The following is a 15,107-nucleotide window of genomic DNA, read 5'->3' on the forward strand; positions in this document are numbered from 1 at the left end:
CTGGCCCTGTTAACAAGGTCCCCACAGGCAGATACAAAGCAAGTGATTTAACACAACAGAACCTAGAGTGGTGCCTATATTCTTTTGCAGCTGCCTTGAGAGAACGCGCCTGCTCTTTCCAGTCCAATGATCTCATGTTTCTTCTTGCTGCCTGACATTAAGAGCTGTAAGTCTGTGAAACAGCCACCATTTTTAAGGGGACCTTTGCGTTTTGGAACAGGTCATGTGAACTGAAAGATTTGAGGGTGTGTTGGAGGGGAGAAGGATGGGGAAGAGGATGCATTTTGCTTACCGTACTGAATTACTTCTGCTACGGAGCACAATGAGTATATGTCATGGTTATATTATGCCTACAGTACGTAAGAGGGAGGAGAAGGAGATGGAAGTTACGAGAGAGTGTCTAGGAATCAAGACTAGAAGATCAAGTGTGATTCATAGATGAGCTGTTGGAGAAACTGTGTCCTCACTTTTCCCCTGTTGGAGAGACTGATCAGCCATCAAAAGATTGATACAGGTGTAACCCCTTTGGCAAGGTAGGATGTAAACAAGGAGGACCCTCTGGTAGAAAAATGCCTGGAGATACAAAGGGAGAGGCTAGTGGGGTCTTTTAGGAACATGTTGGGTTTCCTGAAGCTATTACAATTTAAAGAAAAAAGTGGCATAGAATTGACTGCTCAAAGGGCTTGAAGCTGTCCCTGGTGAGATATATGAGAAGAAAGTTCTGCCTCTGGTATGATCCACTTGTCCCTGCTCTTGCTTCTGTTTGAAAAATACATCTTGACCACAAACGGACTTCCTGAGCTTTTTTAGAAATTCTTCTTTTTAAAAAATGGCAATAGCAGCCTACAGCTGTATAGCAAACTGTAGGCACCTATCTGAGGCAAGGCAGGAAGAGTCGTGAGTGTTGAGAAGGGAAGAGCAACAGTGTTGAGATAAATCCATCATTCAGAATTGATTAGATTGCTCCTTAGAGCCACTTTGTAAGAGCATCGATTGTCGATGGTTCTCACAATTCCAAAATTCTATCCCTAAAACTTTGAGAACTCACAGGATGTTGTCTTTAGGAAAGGAAATTAAAACGTGTGTGTGTGTATGTGTGTGTGTGTGTGTATAAAATATATATATATATATTGTGTGTGTGTGTTAATACCATTTTATAATGCCTTGGTAAGGCCACACTTGGAATATTGCATCCAGTTTTGGTCGCCATGATATAAAAAAGATGTGGAGACTCTAGAAAGGATGCAGAGAAGAGCAACAAAGATGATTAGGGGACTGGAGACTAAAACATATGAAGAACGGTTGCAGGAACTAGGTATGTTTAGCTTAAGGAAAGAAGGATTAGGGGAGACATGATAGCATTGTTCCAATATCTCAGAGGTTGCCACAAAGAAGAGGGAATCAAACTATTCTCCAAGGCACCTGAGGATAGAACAAGAAGCAATGGGTGGAAACTAATCACAGAGAGAAGCAACTTAGAACTGAGGAGAAATTTCCTGACAGTTAGAACAATTAATCAGTGGAACAACTTGCCTCCAGAGGTTGTGAATGCTCCAACACTGGGAGTTTTTAAAAAGATGTTGGATAACCATTTGTATTAAGTGGTGTAGGGTTTCTTGCCTAAGCAGGGGGTTGGACTAGAAGATCTCGAAGGTCCCTTCCAACTCTGTTATTCTATTCTATTCTATTCCGTTCTGTTCTGTTCTATGTGGCATCCAGGGTTGGCTCTCTTATCGATCAGGCAAATTCCACATCATTTTTTTCTCAAATTTCCCCCATAAGCAAGTATTCCCGGTCCTAAGCCAATAGCTCATCATTGCAGGGGGAAAAAAAACCCTCCCTCCCTCAACTAGGCAAATAATGTTCATTACTTCTAACAGAAATCTTAATTATACTGTTACCACACGAGACTCCCTTGAAATAAGCTATTGCTTCACATCATTGGTGCCAAACCTGACCTAATTTGCATTGTGATTAGATTCTCTCCCACCTCCCTGTTTTCAATCTTATATGGCACTTGCAGAAATGCGCAGAGATTCATAAAACCAGATAAGTTGGAAATTATGTCACTACCAAATATGACAAAACAGGCTCTGGATAAGTCACGATGAGCTTCTGATAATCGAAGTAGGATGGCGGCTTGGAAGGTAAGATGAAGGGTATCCTTGCTCCCGGGCAGGACGCAGCTCGGTAAGAAAACAGACAGCGTTAGGAAAAACCCTGGCATGTCGCTGTCACCCATTGCAGGGAAAATGAAGTTGTCCTCGCTTGAACAAGCTGTCGCTCTCTGCCTGAGGCATTGACAGGTAACTTTGTTAAGTTGCTTCACAGGGGCCATTCTTCAGAGGGTGCCTGCATTGCTTGCACTGAGCAGAAGAAAAGTTAGCTACTGGTATCGCATGAAAAAGATACGGTGAAAAATCAATATCTCCCAAGAAAAAAAAAAGTACAGAAAGGTTAGCAGTATTAAACGTTTTGTTTTGTTTTATTTATTTATTTATCTGTTTATTTATGTTTGTCAAACACGTACAAGAGAACAGGTATAAGTATAAACATGGACATGAACAAAGGAAATGAATAGAAGTATATGGGGACATTAGGACAGGGACAGTAGGCACATTGATGCGCTTATGCACGGTCCCTTTACGGACCTCTTAGGAATGGGGTGAGGTCCACGGTAGACAGTTTGAGGTTGAAGCTGTGGGGGTTTGAGGATGTAACAAGGGAGTCAGGTAGAGCATTCCAGGCGTTGACCACTCTGTTGCTGAAGTCATATTTTCTGCAATCGAGTTTGGAGCGGTTTACCTTGAATTTGTATCTATTGTTTGCCCGTGTATTATTGAGGTTGAAGCTGAAGAAATTGTTGTAGCAGACGATTTTGTGTACTGTGCTTAGACCATACTGCATACATCATTCTATCCCAGACTGGATCAGTGGAAAACCTCTTCCATGTGTTACTTAGAAAACCGCAGGTCTGTTTAGACATTAGGAGTGAATCTTGATTTGAACTTTGCTTACAGAAATCCCAGGCTTAACCCCAGCTATCTCAGACAACAGGAACTGTAAACGGATGCCTGTCAGAACAGGCAATAGTGGCCTAGATGACTAAAAAGTCATTGATATGTTAGTTTCTTCCCACGCATGAATGAAGACAAGCAGCAAAATTGTGTGAAGATTAGGATTCTTCCTGATTCTTTCCAGCTGTCTTGACCTTCTGTTGGCATATTTCTAGCCAGTATAGTTTAACATACTGGGGTGATAAAAGATAATTTTGAGTACAGGACAATATGGAAATAATTTGGAATCCAACTTTCATTTTGCAGAGGACATTTTGAGAAGCAGCTAAGGGATACGGAACCTCTCCCAACCCCATATTCTCTCATTAAGTCCCCGTTTCATAGTCCCTAGTCTCTCTATTCACATCACTTTTCAATGTCCCAGAATTTTGCTAGTGGGTTCTAGTTGCCAATAATCATTTCCAAAGGACACAAGATGATGGTTAGTAATTCTGGTTCATAAAAGGGCATTCAATGGATTGGCCAGAGAATTACTCTGATTTCCAATATATTTATGATTACATTTAAGGAAATCTTATTTCACATTTTGAATAAAAAAAATTATCTGCATTTTTTTTCAGTATTATTGTCTCTTGATGTTTTACTGAGATTCTGAAATTTACAAAGTGTACTATGAAACCAGTATTTATAAAGTGCATATAAAATTATTTCCTACTTAGATTTCTAAACAGAGAGTGTGAGGGAGGGAGGGAGGGAGGGAGAGAGAGTGAGAGTGAGAGTGAGTGAGAGAGAGAGAGAGAGAGAGAGAGACAGACAGACAGACAGACAGACAGACAGACAGACAGACAGAGACAGAGAGAGATTTTTTGGTGAGAATTCTAGAAACTACTGATTTAACTCATAAATAATTAAGAAAAATATCTTTTTATCCCTAAACTGAATAGCATTCATTCATAGAAATGTATCTGAATCTCTTGCCAATTATATTATAATATATTCCAACTTCCCTTATAGCCTGCTATATAATATTGAAACATTCTGCAGTGAACTGATTCTTAACTACTTTTTAAAAGATGTATTGTAGATCATCTTTAGGGATTTTTAAATTGCAAGAGACCTACATCTCGATCTTTTTAAGAGACCTATATTATTCAAACATTTCAAACATCCAGAACAGCTTGGATTGTCTTGTCTCTGTGGTAGGGAGGAGTGAATTTAACTTTCCTCCCTCTTCATTTTTTTACGTTAGCCATTTTCAACAAAGATAAATTGAAAAATGAATTACTTAATCAAATGTACTTGATGTCAAGAATGCACTGGCTATACACACACACACACACACACACACACACACACACACCGAACTGGTACAACTCACATAGTTAAGTCCTATGTTCCTTTCGCTGCTGGAATAAATTTTTTGAAGTGATAGATTTTAGATTTTTAGCTTGTTAAGACTACATTGTACTCAATAAAGCATCCTACTAAATAATGTACATGAAATTAGAAAGAGAAGTTAACAGGATTCCTATCCACTGTACATCTTTGTATGTTTGTGTGGGTGAGCTAAGAACAGGCTGTCATTGTTGCTTTAAAAATAACCTGACATATTCACACTGTTTATGAAGTAATCACTATTTGGCACTAAATACTAGGAAATCTGGAAAGCAGAAGGGAATCGCTGATTTGTTGCATAATCCCTATCAAACTGAACAGGATTTATGTTTCCATCTTTCTTTTCCCTGATCAAACTCCTGTTGTTATGTCTCCTATGGGCAGCTGAATGATGCTCTTTTCTGCTGACATAACAGCAAATTTTATGAAGCTCAGGGAGTCATTTAAGGAAGAGACTGATCCCTGTCTCAGGCAGAATATCACCAGGAACAAAGATCGGAAAGTAATGCCTTACTTTCTGGAAGGAGAATCTGTAATCTCATAGTTCTCCTGGGCTAACTAGAAAGGAAGTATTTCACAGGTAGGAAAGGCTTTCCGAAGACTGATTAGAATTGTAAATCGGGTGGGATTCAGCCAGTTCGTACCGGTGCGGGCGAACTGGATGCTAAGTGTACAACTGGTTCACCGAATTGGTTGTTGCAAGGACTGGCTGGCCCTGCCCACCCCTCTCCTCCCAGGAGTCTCTACGTGGCCCATTCATCATGCCTGGTAAGTACAGGGTCTGTGCGGAGGCTCTGGAAGGGTGAAAAAAGGGCCTACCAGAAGTTCTGGAAGTTTGGAAATGGGCCCTTTTCTGGTCTCCGGAGGGCCACCGTAGCCTGAGAGAGGCTGTTTTCTTCCTCCCGGAGGCTCGAGGAAAGCCTCCAGAGCTTGGGGAGGGTGAAAATTCCCCCCTGCCATGAGGAGGCCGAGTAGGCCATGCCCCCATGGCCACCCCCAGCAACGAGGCAGAGAACCGGTTGCTAACATTTTTCAATCCCACCCCTGTTCTAGATGTATTGGGACTACGGCTTTTTTGGTGAGTTGGCTGGAACTTATGAATGGACCACTCATGTTGAAGAAAGTTGGTCTAGAAAAGAAACTTGACTAAGCGTTTAGAAGCTGAGCTTGGGAAAGGAGAGAAGAAAGATTGATATAAGAGTGATTCCCCCTCTCCTGCCACTCTAATATCTACATCACGCTTTGTACCACAGAGGCTATAATCCTGGCTGAGTTTTCTCTGCAATATGAACAAAGTAACTGAAAGAATGCTGGTTTAGTTGTAGATCATATCGTTTGCATAACATGTTTCCTATGGAGCCTTTGGTGCTCTCTGCACTTGATTTGCTTGTAGGCATTTTATTGCCTGACTCAATAACACCATCAATGGCACTGATGGGGTTACATAGCTGGGTAATGAAACGTCTGCAGGCAAACCTTTGCAAACAGGGAAATAAAACCACGTACAAGCATGTAAAAACCACCACGAACTACATAAAGTTTACAATCAAGGTAATCCCGTTCATCAAAACAATCAGTATAATGAATGCAGCAGCTCTGTCATATGACTGAGTCCTAATGTCCCTTGACAAAGCTGTATTTTCAGGGCTGGCTTTGTGAAAAGCCAGCAGAGACAGGGTCAACATAACCTGCTTGAAGTAATAGATTAACAGAGTTGGAGGAGACTTTGCAGGTCATCTAGTCCAACCCCCTCAAGCAGGTGACCCTACGTCTACCTCTACTTAGAATCGAACTCACAACCTCCTGATTGTGAGGCAAGAGCTCCACCTTTAGGTGGATAATGATTCACAGGGCAGGTACCACAGCAGAGAAACCTCCCTTCCTGCTTCCTGCATGGCGACACTCCCCAGCTGATGGGACCCAAAGCATTGGCCTCTTGTTGGACCTGATTGAATGGGTAAATGTAAGTGGGGAGAGGGGATCTCTCATTTCACAAAGAAACTTATTCTCCAAAGTACCAGAGGAGAGAACAAGAAGTAACAGGTAGAGGCTTGTTAAAAAGAGACCGAACTAGAAGTAAGGAGAAATTTTGTGACAGCAGGATCAATCAATCAATGGGATTATTTGTCTCCTGAGATTGTGAATGCTCCATCACTGGAGGTTTTTGAAAAATAGACTGGAGAATAATTTGACCCAGATGGTTTAAGGCTCCTGCACTGAGCAGGAGGTTGGACTACAAGGCCTCCAAGGTCCCTCTCAGCTCTTTGATTCTATGCTTTTAAAAGGAATGGCTCTGTTTTGTCCTTAGTGTGACCCTTTTACATCTTTCAGGGGAATGAAAGCGAGAGAAAACAGCAGGGTGTTTTTTTCTTCTTTCAAAAGCATCCTTTGCAAGGAAGATCGCCGCGTGAATGGCTCTCCAAATATCCCGAGGAACCTTATATATCCCAAGAGGTAAATTAAAACAGCATTTCATTTCTTTGGTGGCAAGTCTTTTCTCTGCCAATACAATGCCTGGCATTATCGCACATTATCGTATCAAAACTGGAAAGGATTTAAAACTTGTTTGTGAAGATTTTATGACTGGTCTTCCCACATTTTGACCATTAATCAGTCCACCGATTCTTTTGGTGGGCCTTGGGACCTGTAATCAAGGGCAACTATGCAATATGGTGAGCTGGTCCAAGGATCTAGAACCATGACGGCGAACCTGTGAGACATTTGCCACAGGTGGCACGCAGAGGCCTCTCTGCGGGCATGCGAGCTGTCACCCCAGCTCAGTTCCACTGCGCATGCGCACATGCCTCCAATTTTCCAGCTGATTTTTAGGTCTCTGCTGCAAATGTGCAGGGGGCAGGGTACATGTGGGAGATGTGTGTGCATGCATGGGGGTCAGGGGGTTGGGCATGCATGAGGGGGGCGTGGGGGACTGTGGCGCCCCCTGCGGCTCATTTTTGGTCCCAGGAGGCTTCAGGGAGGCCTGTTAGGCTCAAAATGGAGCAGGGGGTTCATGCACACATGCTTGGGGGCGGGGGGGAGCCCGTGTGTGTGTGTCATGCACGCATGCACAGGGAGAACAGGGGCTGTCACACATTCATTGCATTATGGGTGCTGGCATATGCATACATGTGCGCTGTCACGCGCATTGCGCACACTTTCAGCACGTGACGACAGAAAGGTTAGCCATCACTGATCTAGACAGTGACTTGCAGTCAGGTGAGGCAAGTGAGGCACAGCCTCAACGCTCTCATCATGAAAAGAAAAAAAAATGTAAAAGGAAAAAGCTGAGCTAGTTGCTGCCTCACCGTGGATGACTCTGCTTAACTGTTAAAAAAAGCCTCTAAAAAGCGGCCTCTACTATGAGGCAGGAGAACTGCATGCCTCCTGTAGTCTGACTTTAGGCGTTTTATGATCACTCAAGCAAAGTTAAGCAAGGGTTAAAAGCCTAAAAATTCCTGATGTAGGGGAGGCACGCAGTTCTCCTGCCTCATAGTAGAGAACGCTCTTTTAGAGGCTTTTTTCAAACAGTTAAGCAGAGTCATCCACGGAAGCCAGGCAAAGAGCCATGCTGTAGTACACACACTTCCCCCCAGCCTCTTTCTTTTGGAAGACTCAGATTGGCTCCCCTCTGGCTTCTCTGCCTCTCCTCTCACCCTAGCCTGCCAGCAGGATGTGAGTGGGTGGGCTTTATTGCGTTCCAGGCATTTCCCACCCAGACAGCAGGCTGCATTTGCAATGGTGGAGGTGTTTGGGGAAGGCAGCAGGGGAATGGGGGTGGTGGCAGGGGAGCTGCTTTCAAGCCACTGGAAAAGATATCCAATCCAACTTGTGTGTGTGTGTGTGTGTGTATTATTATTATTTATTTATTTATTTTATTTATTAGCGTTTATATACCGCCCCCTCTCCCGAAAGGGACTCGGGGCGGTGTACAGTCCGTATCAAAATACAACAAATTAAAACATAGTAATAACTACATAAATACGTATATGAGAGGAGGATAAAATATGCCAAACTGTACAGCTAAATAAATAAATCGAAATGTACAAAATTTAAAATCCCAATGTCACATCAGGTTAAATTTAAAAAACTATCCCTCTAAAAACCAGTAAGAATGTGTATGCCAGGAGGTAGACGTTATAAATTATGCCAGACCAGCCAGTCGGAACAGGTGTGTCTTCAGTTTCTGTCGGAAGGAGCGGAGGTCAGTAGTGGTCCTAATGTCGGGGGGGAGGTCATTCCAGAGGGTTGGGCCCATCACAGAGAAGGCCCTACTCCTCGGTGTCGCCCGTTGGCATTGCCTCGTGGACGGCACCAGGAGAAGGCCCTCCCTGTGAGAGCGAATTGGCCGCAGGGATGTATGTGGGAGGATGCGATCCCGCAGGTAGCTAGGCCCTATGCCATGGAGCGCCTTAAAGATGGTGATCAGAACCTTGAAACGCACCCGAAAGACTACAGGCAGCCAGTGCAGCTCGCGCAGGAGAGGTGTTACGTGGGAGTACCTAGTACTCCCCATGACTACCCGCGCGGCTGCGTTCTGGACTAGCTGCAGTCTTCGGGCGCGTCCCAAGGGAAGCCCCATGTAGAGAGCGTGTGTGTGTTTGAGAGTGAGTGAGAGAAGGAAGGGGGTAGGAGAGATAGTCCAATCCAACTTCTGTGTGTGTGTGTGTGTGTGTGTGTGTGTGTGTTTAAGAGAGAGGGAGGAAGGGGGAGGGGGAGGAAGGAGGGGAAGGGAGAAGAAAAAGAAAAGGAAAAAAGGAAACTTATTTCGCAAAAGAGAAAAACAAATGCTGTCGTTTTATATCAGAACTGAGCATGCCTGGCTGTGGAATTCTGGGACTTGAAGTCCACAAGTCTAAAAATATTTGAAACCCACCCCTGTGTCAGTGCCTCACCAGCCATAAACCTCACCGCATGTCACTGGATCTAGAAGAACGAAGGGTCCTGAGTTAGGTCCCAAATTAATGCAGGCTTGGTTTTATAATTAATGTATTTCTAAAGTCCTTAATAGTCATTGGAAATCGGAAGTTGTTTTGCATAATGTTCGATAGATTTAAGCCTGACCTCTACTTAACAATATATGGCAGGGCCAATGTGGACACCTGCATTTGGCATTTACGATTTGAAGTTCTGGTTTTCCTGTCTTTGAAGCACGTATGGGTTTCATTGGGGTTTTTTTTTGTGTGTGTGAGAGAAAGGAGCAGATGCGTTTATCAAACTCTGGATATGCCATTTGGAGATGAATGAGTCAATGGATATATCTGTAGCTCCAGTTGTCAGATGTGTTGAGAAAGAGGACCAGTTGCATGCACGAGGCATGTTAAATCATCTCTGGCATTTCAAGAGGGAAGCTGAAACCGAAAGCATTTACTCCTTTATACCACAAGGGAGAATCAACCAATGAAGCAAACAAGGAAAAGATGTTTTTTTTTTAAACATCAAGAGATTGGTAAATCGTTACGAAGAGACACCTAATACCATGTACATCCTTGGTACTTAATGTTTCACTCCAGATCTTGATTAATAACAGACTGGACTAGAACAACTTGTCCGCAGCCCTGGAGATGTTAGACACTGAAAGGTACATTATGCTATTGGGGTTAGGCTACCTTGACTCAAAACGAAAACCCCAAAAGGAGCTATTTTGAAGGAAAATGTGTCGTTAGCATTTTGCAGTATATCCGCGGATATACAGGCAGTCCTTGCCTTACAGCCAATTTTTTTAGTGTACCGTTCAAAGTTACAACGGCATTGAAAAAAAGTGACTTATGGCTGTTTTTCACACTTACGACCATTGCACCATGGTCATAATTTGGACACTTGACAACTGGTTCATATGTAGGACAATTGCGGTGATCATGTGATCACCTTTTGCGACCTTCTGACAAGGCAAGTTTCATGAAAACGGGCCTGTTTTGTGTCAAAAATATTGCATGCATAGCCTTATGGAGACTTATAGAGTGCTGCTGGGGACTGGGGGTGGGGGGCAAAAATGGCCCATTATTTGGTCATTTCTGCCCTCTCCAGCCCTCAGGATCTCTCTGAAAGCCTGCATAAGGCTATGCACGGCCATTTTGGTGAAAGGGGTGGGGCTTCAGGAGGCACAAAATGCTGTATTCGATGTATAAGACGCACCCAAGTTTACAGCCTTTTTTTTTGAGGGAAAAAGGTTCGTATTATACTCCGCAAAATACTGTAACTGCTTGTGTTTGCCTGTAACTCTCCTGCCTTGGGTTTACTTGGAAGAACCACCTGTTGGTATTGTACATTTATTCATCTGTTCTTATGTATATAAAGAAGTTAATGAATCCAGCCGAATCACTTATCTGTGTGCGTTTTCTGGATTTGATTTTTCTGCAACAAACTCTGACAGTTTTCACCAAATATGTGCCAATATGATTTTTCCCATAAAGCTATCCTTTGAAGAATCTACCTGCCTCGGAGTTTTGCTTACTATGCATCTATTACTTGGAGCCCTGACATGAAATAGATAAAGCCTCAGGTTCTGCTTTGTCATGCCTTCAATGCCCATATTATGATTTTCTGAGACTCTTAATGGAGTGATATATTACAATCCCATGACTTGCAACAGTCTTGGATTTCAACTATCATCACTTCTGTCCATGTGACTGTAGATGATGAATATTGAAGTCCAAAACTTTTGGCGGGGTCCCATACTGAGAAAATCAATATTAGAGCTTTTTCAGTCCGGGTTTTTTCCGAAAGGGAGAGTGATGATTAAATCAGCGTAAACTTTCTGGGATAGCACTTCCAGATATAATGAAAGTCTTCCTAGCCCCCTCCAACAAAATTATTTCAAAAGGAGATCAGGTTTGGTTGGAAAGGAGTAAAAATGCACTTATTATGCAGCGGATGTTGCCAACTATATTTTACAGCTTCAAGGGACTCACATATTTATTCAAACTGTCTGCTGATGACCTTCAAAAATGAGAAAAGGTGTTTTTTTTTAGTCTTTAAAACCGGGCAATATGCATCAAAGCACTTACAGGATGGGGGAAAAAAACCAGAAGTACTTTTTAGCTATTTCATTATTTCAGAAAAGTAATTGCAGGTTTTATATAGCAAATTATATTCACTTTGCCTGAGTTCTAAACAAGTAGCATGTTATCTCGGTACCACCAACTCTAGAAAAATTGGCATCATCATCATCATCATCATTATTATTATTGTTATTATTATTATACATCTCATGTTGATGCATCCAAAGGTTTTTATTGAGATCACTTGTAAATCTATTGCCTAGATTGCATTTGAATTAGAAAAAAATCATCTGTTATCCATGGATTTGATAAGACCAGATTCAGAGTTCCAAGAATGAGTCAATTTCGGGATCAAAAGAGGAATTTGGAAAGGGGAATTCCATGTTCCCATATTTTAGCATGCAAAAAATTAGTGATGGCTATTTGTGTGTGGGGTTTTTAACTTCCATCATGTATTTGAGTTTGACCTACGTGCACTCTCTTTGTATTTCCCTTCCATGAAATTAAGGCCACAGTTTTAAACATTATGCTTAAAGGAATGCAGATTTTAGGTTTCTTCCATACCATTCCTTTGCGCCAGTCCTTGTCACTATACTGTCATCTGTCTTCTGCAGCTATTAATTTCTAGCTCAGCTAAAGTGCAGGAGAAAATGCCATGAATATAGTTTTAGAGCATTAATTAACTGTTTTTATTGGTAGGAACTTTTGCCTTGCCTCAATTCTCAGCTCCCTGTTCCCCCTGCTGAAGGTTAGTAAGTAGGTGCATTACTGCAGATGTGAGAAAGAACCCTTGTGTTTGTTGTTTCTCCATTATGATATGCTAATTTTTTAAAATAAAATTGAATACTTTAATAGTGGGACCTTGAGTTAAGCTGAGAATTTTGAAACTGGAGTATTTGTTTGAATGATTGGTAAATGCTAAGGAAAGGTATGCATTCTAATATTCTCTTTTTCATTTGCTTCAAATGCAGATTGGAATAGGCACAGGAAGGCAGCTTTTACTTGTATGACTTAAATGGTTCTACCTATCACAAAGTTCTTATGCAAAAAATAAAAAGAATAGGTTTCTAGTGAAGTATTAAGTATTATTTCAGTTTTTTTTTACATTTGACTTAAAATAAATTCATCTTTGTTTTGTTCTTTTACTGTCTGATGACTGCTCTTTAATATGCTAGCAATATTTTGCTATATTAGCACTAAAAACAATAGTTTTTTTAAGTTCAGGGATTTATAGTACTAGAAAGAACCACCAAATGTAATTATTGTTCAGGGTAGGAATTCAAATCAAACCATCCCAGACAGATGGCTACATAGCCTTTGCTTGAACAAATATTCCCTTTTCAGCCAAGCAATATAAAAAGCATAACAAGAATAGAATAGAATAAAATAGAATCGAATTGAATAGAAGAAGCAAAACACAAAAATAATATAAACTTTGCAATCAAAAATAATTCAAACTGATATAATATACATATACAACTATCAAGAATCTTTGTTAGGACTACAAGAAAAATCCCTCTTATTTGTATTTTTAAAAACATGTATGTTTTTAATATAAAATGCCTACCTACTACCATGAAATAAGTAGTTCATAATTTCAAAAGGCGAAGACATTAATCTCTTCCAAAACGAGTAGAAGGTACATAAAAATATTATTTAGGCTGCAGATATGTAATCTATCTTTGATATACAGTATATCAAAAAAGTTTTCTGACAAGTGTCCAATTAATAAAATGCTAAAGGACTACTAGACAGTTTCATAATGGATATTAACTGCAGTATTTAAAGTAGCCACTTGCTTTCAGCCCCCATGGCAATAATTTGGCATTCAGAATGGAAAAATGAAAAAGAATTAGCTAGTGGTTGTAATTGAAATGTTCAGTTGAAATGATCAAAAGCAAACTTCGATTATTGAAAGGAAAAGGTCTAGTAAAATCCAGAAGTATGTTATTTATTCCATTCTTATTCTTACAAGGATAGGCTGAGAAAAAAAAAAACCAGCCAGCCACCATTAAAAAGTGAAGGCACTAGGCTATATTGTACATGCAAATGTTGCCTCTAACAAGGTTAAGACTGTCTCACTTTTTTCGGTCTTGCCGATTTCTTGCCAAAATGTCTGCTCAAAGCCTCATTTACATGCCATGCAGAAAGTTTCTAATGCCTTCTGCCTTTTCACTCGCAAACACACTGAATTGCCTGAGAATTGCCTTCCTAAGCACTGTCTACAGCTTGCACTTTGCCCAGTACAGCCACAGGAGCTGTAATGGATCCATTGTTTCCAGTTGTGATGGACATTGTGTCAGGAAGCAGGGTGCCAATTGGGGTGGGAAGAAAGTTGGCATCTTGCAGATAGTTCCAGGAACTGCGCAAGCATTTCAAAGTGCCTTCTTAGATTCACATGAAGCAGACCTAGCATATGAGGTTTGTCTGTATGCTCTATACACTGAGCATATTACTATACAGGTAGTCCTCAACTTACGACCACAATTGAGCCCAATATTTCTATTGTTAAGTGAGAACATTTATTAACTAAATCTTATTTTAAAACTAGCTGATAACCCGGCGTTGCCTGGGTATTTATTTATAAGGGGAAAATGTCCGGACCAAACCTAATTTCTAATGTTGGATTTTCCCCCGTACCAGAGGGAGCCGCCTTGTGGAGTACTGTGAAGCCGTTACCATGGCAACTCCACTGTGCTGTACAGTAGAAGCCTTTTTACGGCAGTACAGTAGAAACAATTTTAAGGCACAAGAGGCTGTATCATAACAGAACACACATCACAAGTGGTGTTATGGGTGTCTTACCCTCACAGTATTTGTTTCCAGAGAGTAAGTCATCTGTGTACCAAGTTTGGTTGAAATTGCTCGAGGCGTGCCAGAGTTATGCTGGAATACACACACACACACACACACACGAAAACAAATACAAAAACAAACAAACAAATATATATACACACACACACACATATGGTGTGTGTGTGTGTGTGTGTGTATGTGTATGTATGTGTATGAGCCACAGGCTCTCCTCCTTATCAGCTGAGCCAGGGAAATAGGTATGTATTTGTGTTACAACCCCTGGTATGCCCAAATATGGGAGGAGCTCACTACTCCCCCTTTCTGTCCTTCGGCTCATTACGGAAGACCATCCAGGCAGAAAACCATATTTTTATTTTTAATGTTGCCTTTGCTATGTTTGTGTTGTATTTGTGCTGATAAATAAATAAAGGGAGACTAGTATAGATCTATTTCAAGTTATTTAGCTCTCATCAGCTAGCCATACCCTTACTGGGATTTGAACCTGGGCTGTATTACATATTAGGCAGAAGTGTTAGCCACTAACACACACACATATATATATATATGAAAGCTCTTATCTTGCATATATACATATATATATACATACATACAAAAATTATCTTATATCGTATCTTTCTTATTCTTATCTTTCACATATATATATAAGAATAAGAAAGATACGATATAAGATAATTTTTTTATTTTAAATAAAAAAGGTGCATAGGAGAATCACAGGTACACAAATGGTTGAGCTTTAGAAAGGGGAAAAAAGACAGGAGGCCCAGAAACAGATATCATTTTATCTTGCACTTACCTATAGAGGAAACAAAGATTAGTATCAGAGGGAAAAAGAATTATAATCACTGATTGTAGGAAATTGCAGTCTCCCTCCCTCTCTCTC

General features: G+C 41.0%; 1 protein-coding gene across 1 annotated transcript in view; it reads left to right on the forward strand.

Annotated features, from left to right (window-relative positions):
* Nucleotides 1-2,152: 2,152 nt before the first annotated feature.
* Nucleotides 2,153-15,107, forward strand: part of PLCZ1 (phospholipase C zeta 1) — a gene marked incomplete at both ends in the record, with an annotated part of 72,653 nt that continues 59,698 nt past the window's right edge. Inside the window, one exon of the mRNA XM_081958696.1 lies at nucleotides 2,153-2,190. Coding sequence (XP_081814822.1) covers nucleotides 2,153-2,190 — 38 coding nt within the window. The remainder of the gene's footprint in view (nucleotides 2,191-15,107) is intronic.

Source organism: Natrix helvetica (genome assembly GCF_964273705.1).
Source record: "Natrix helvetica genome assembly, chromosome: 6".
Lineage (NCBI taxonomy): Eukaryota > Metazoa > Chordata > Lepidosauria > Squamata > Natricidae > Natrix > Natrix helvetica.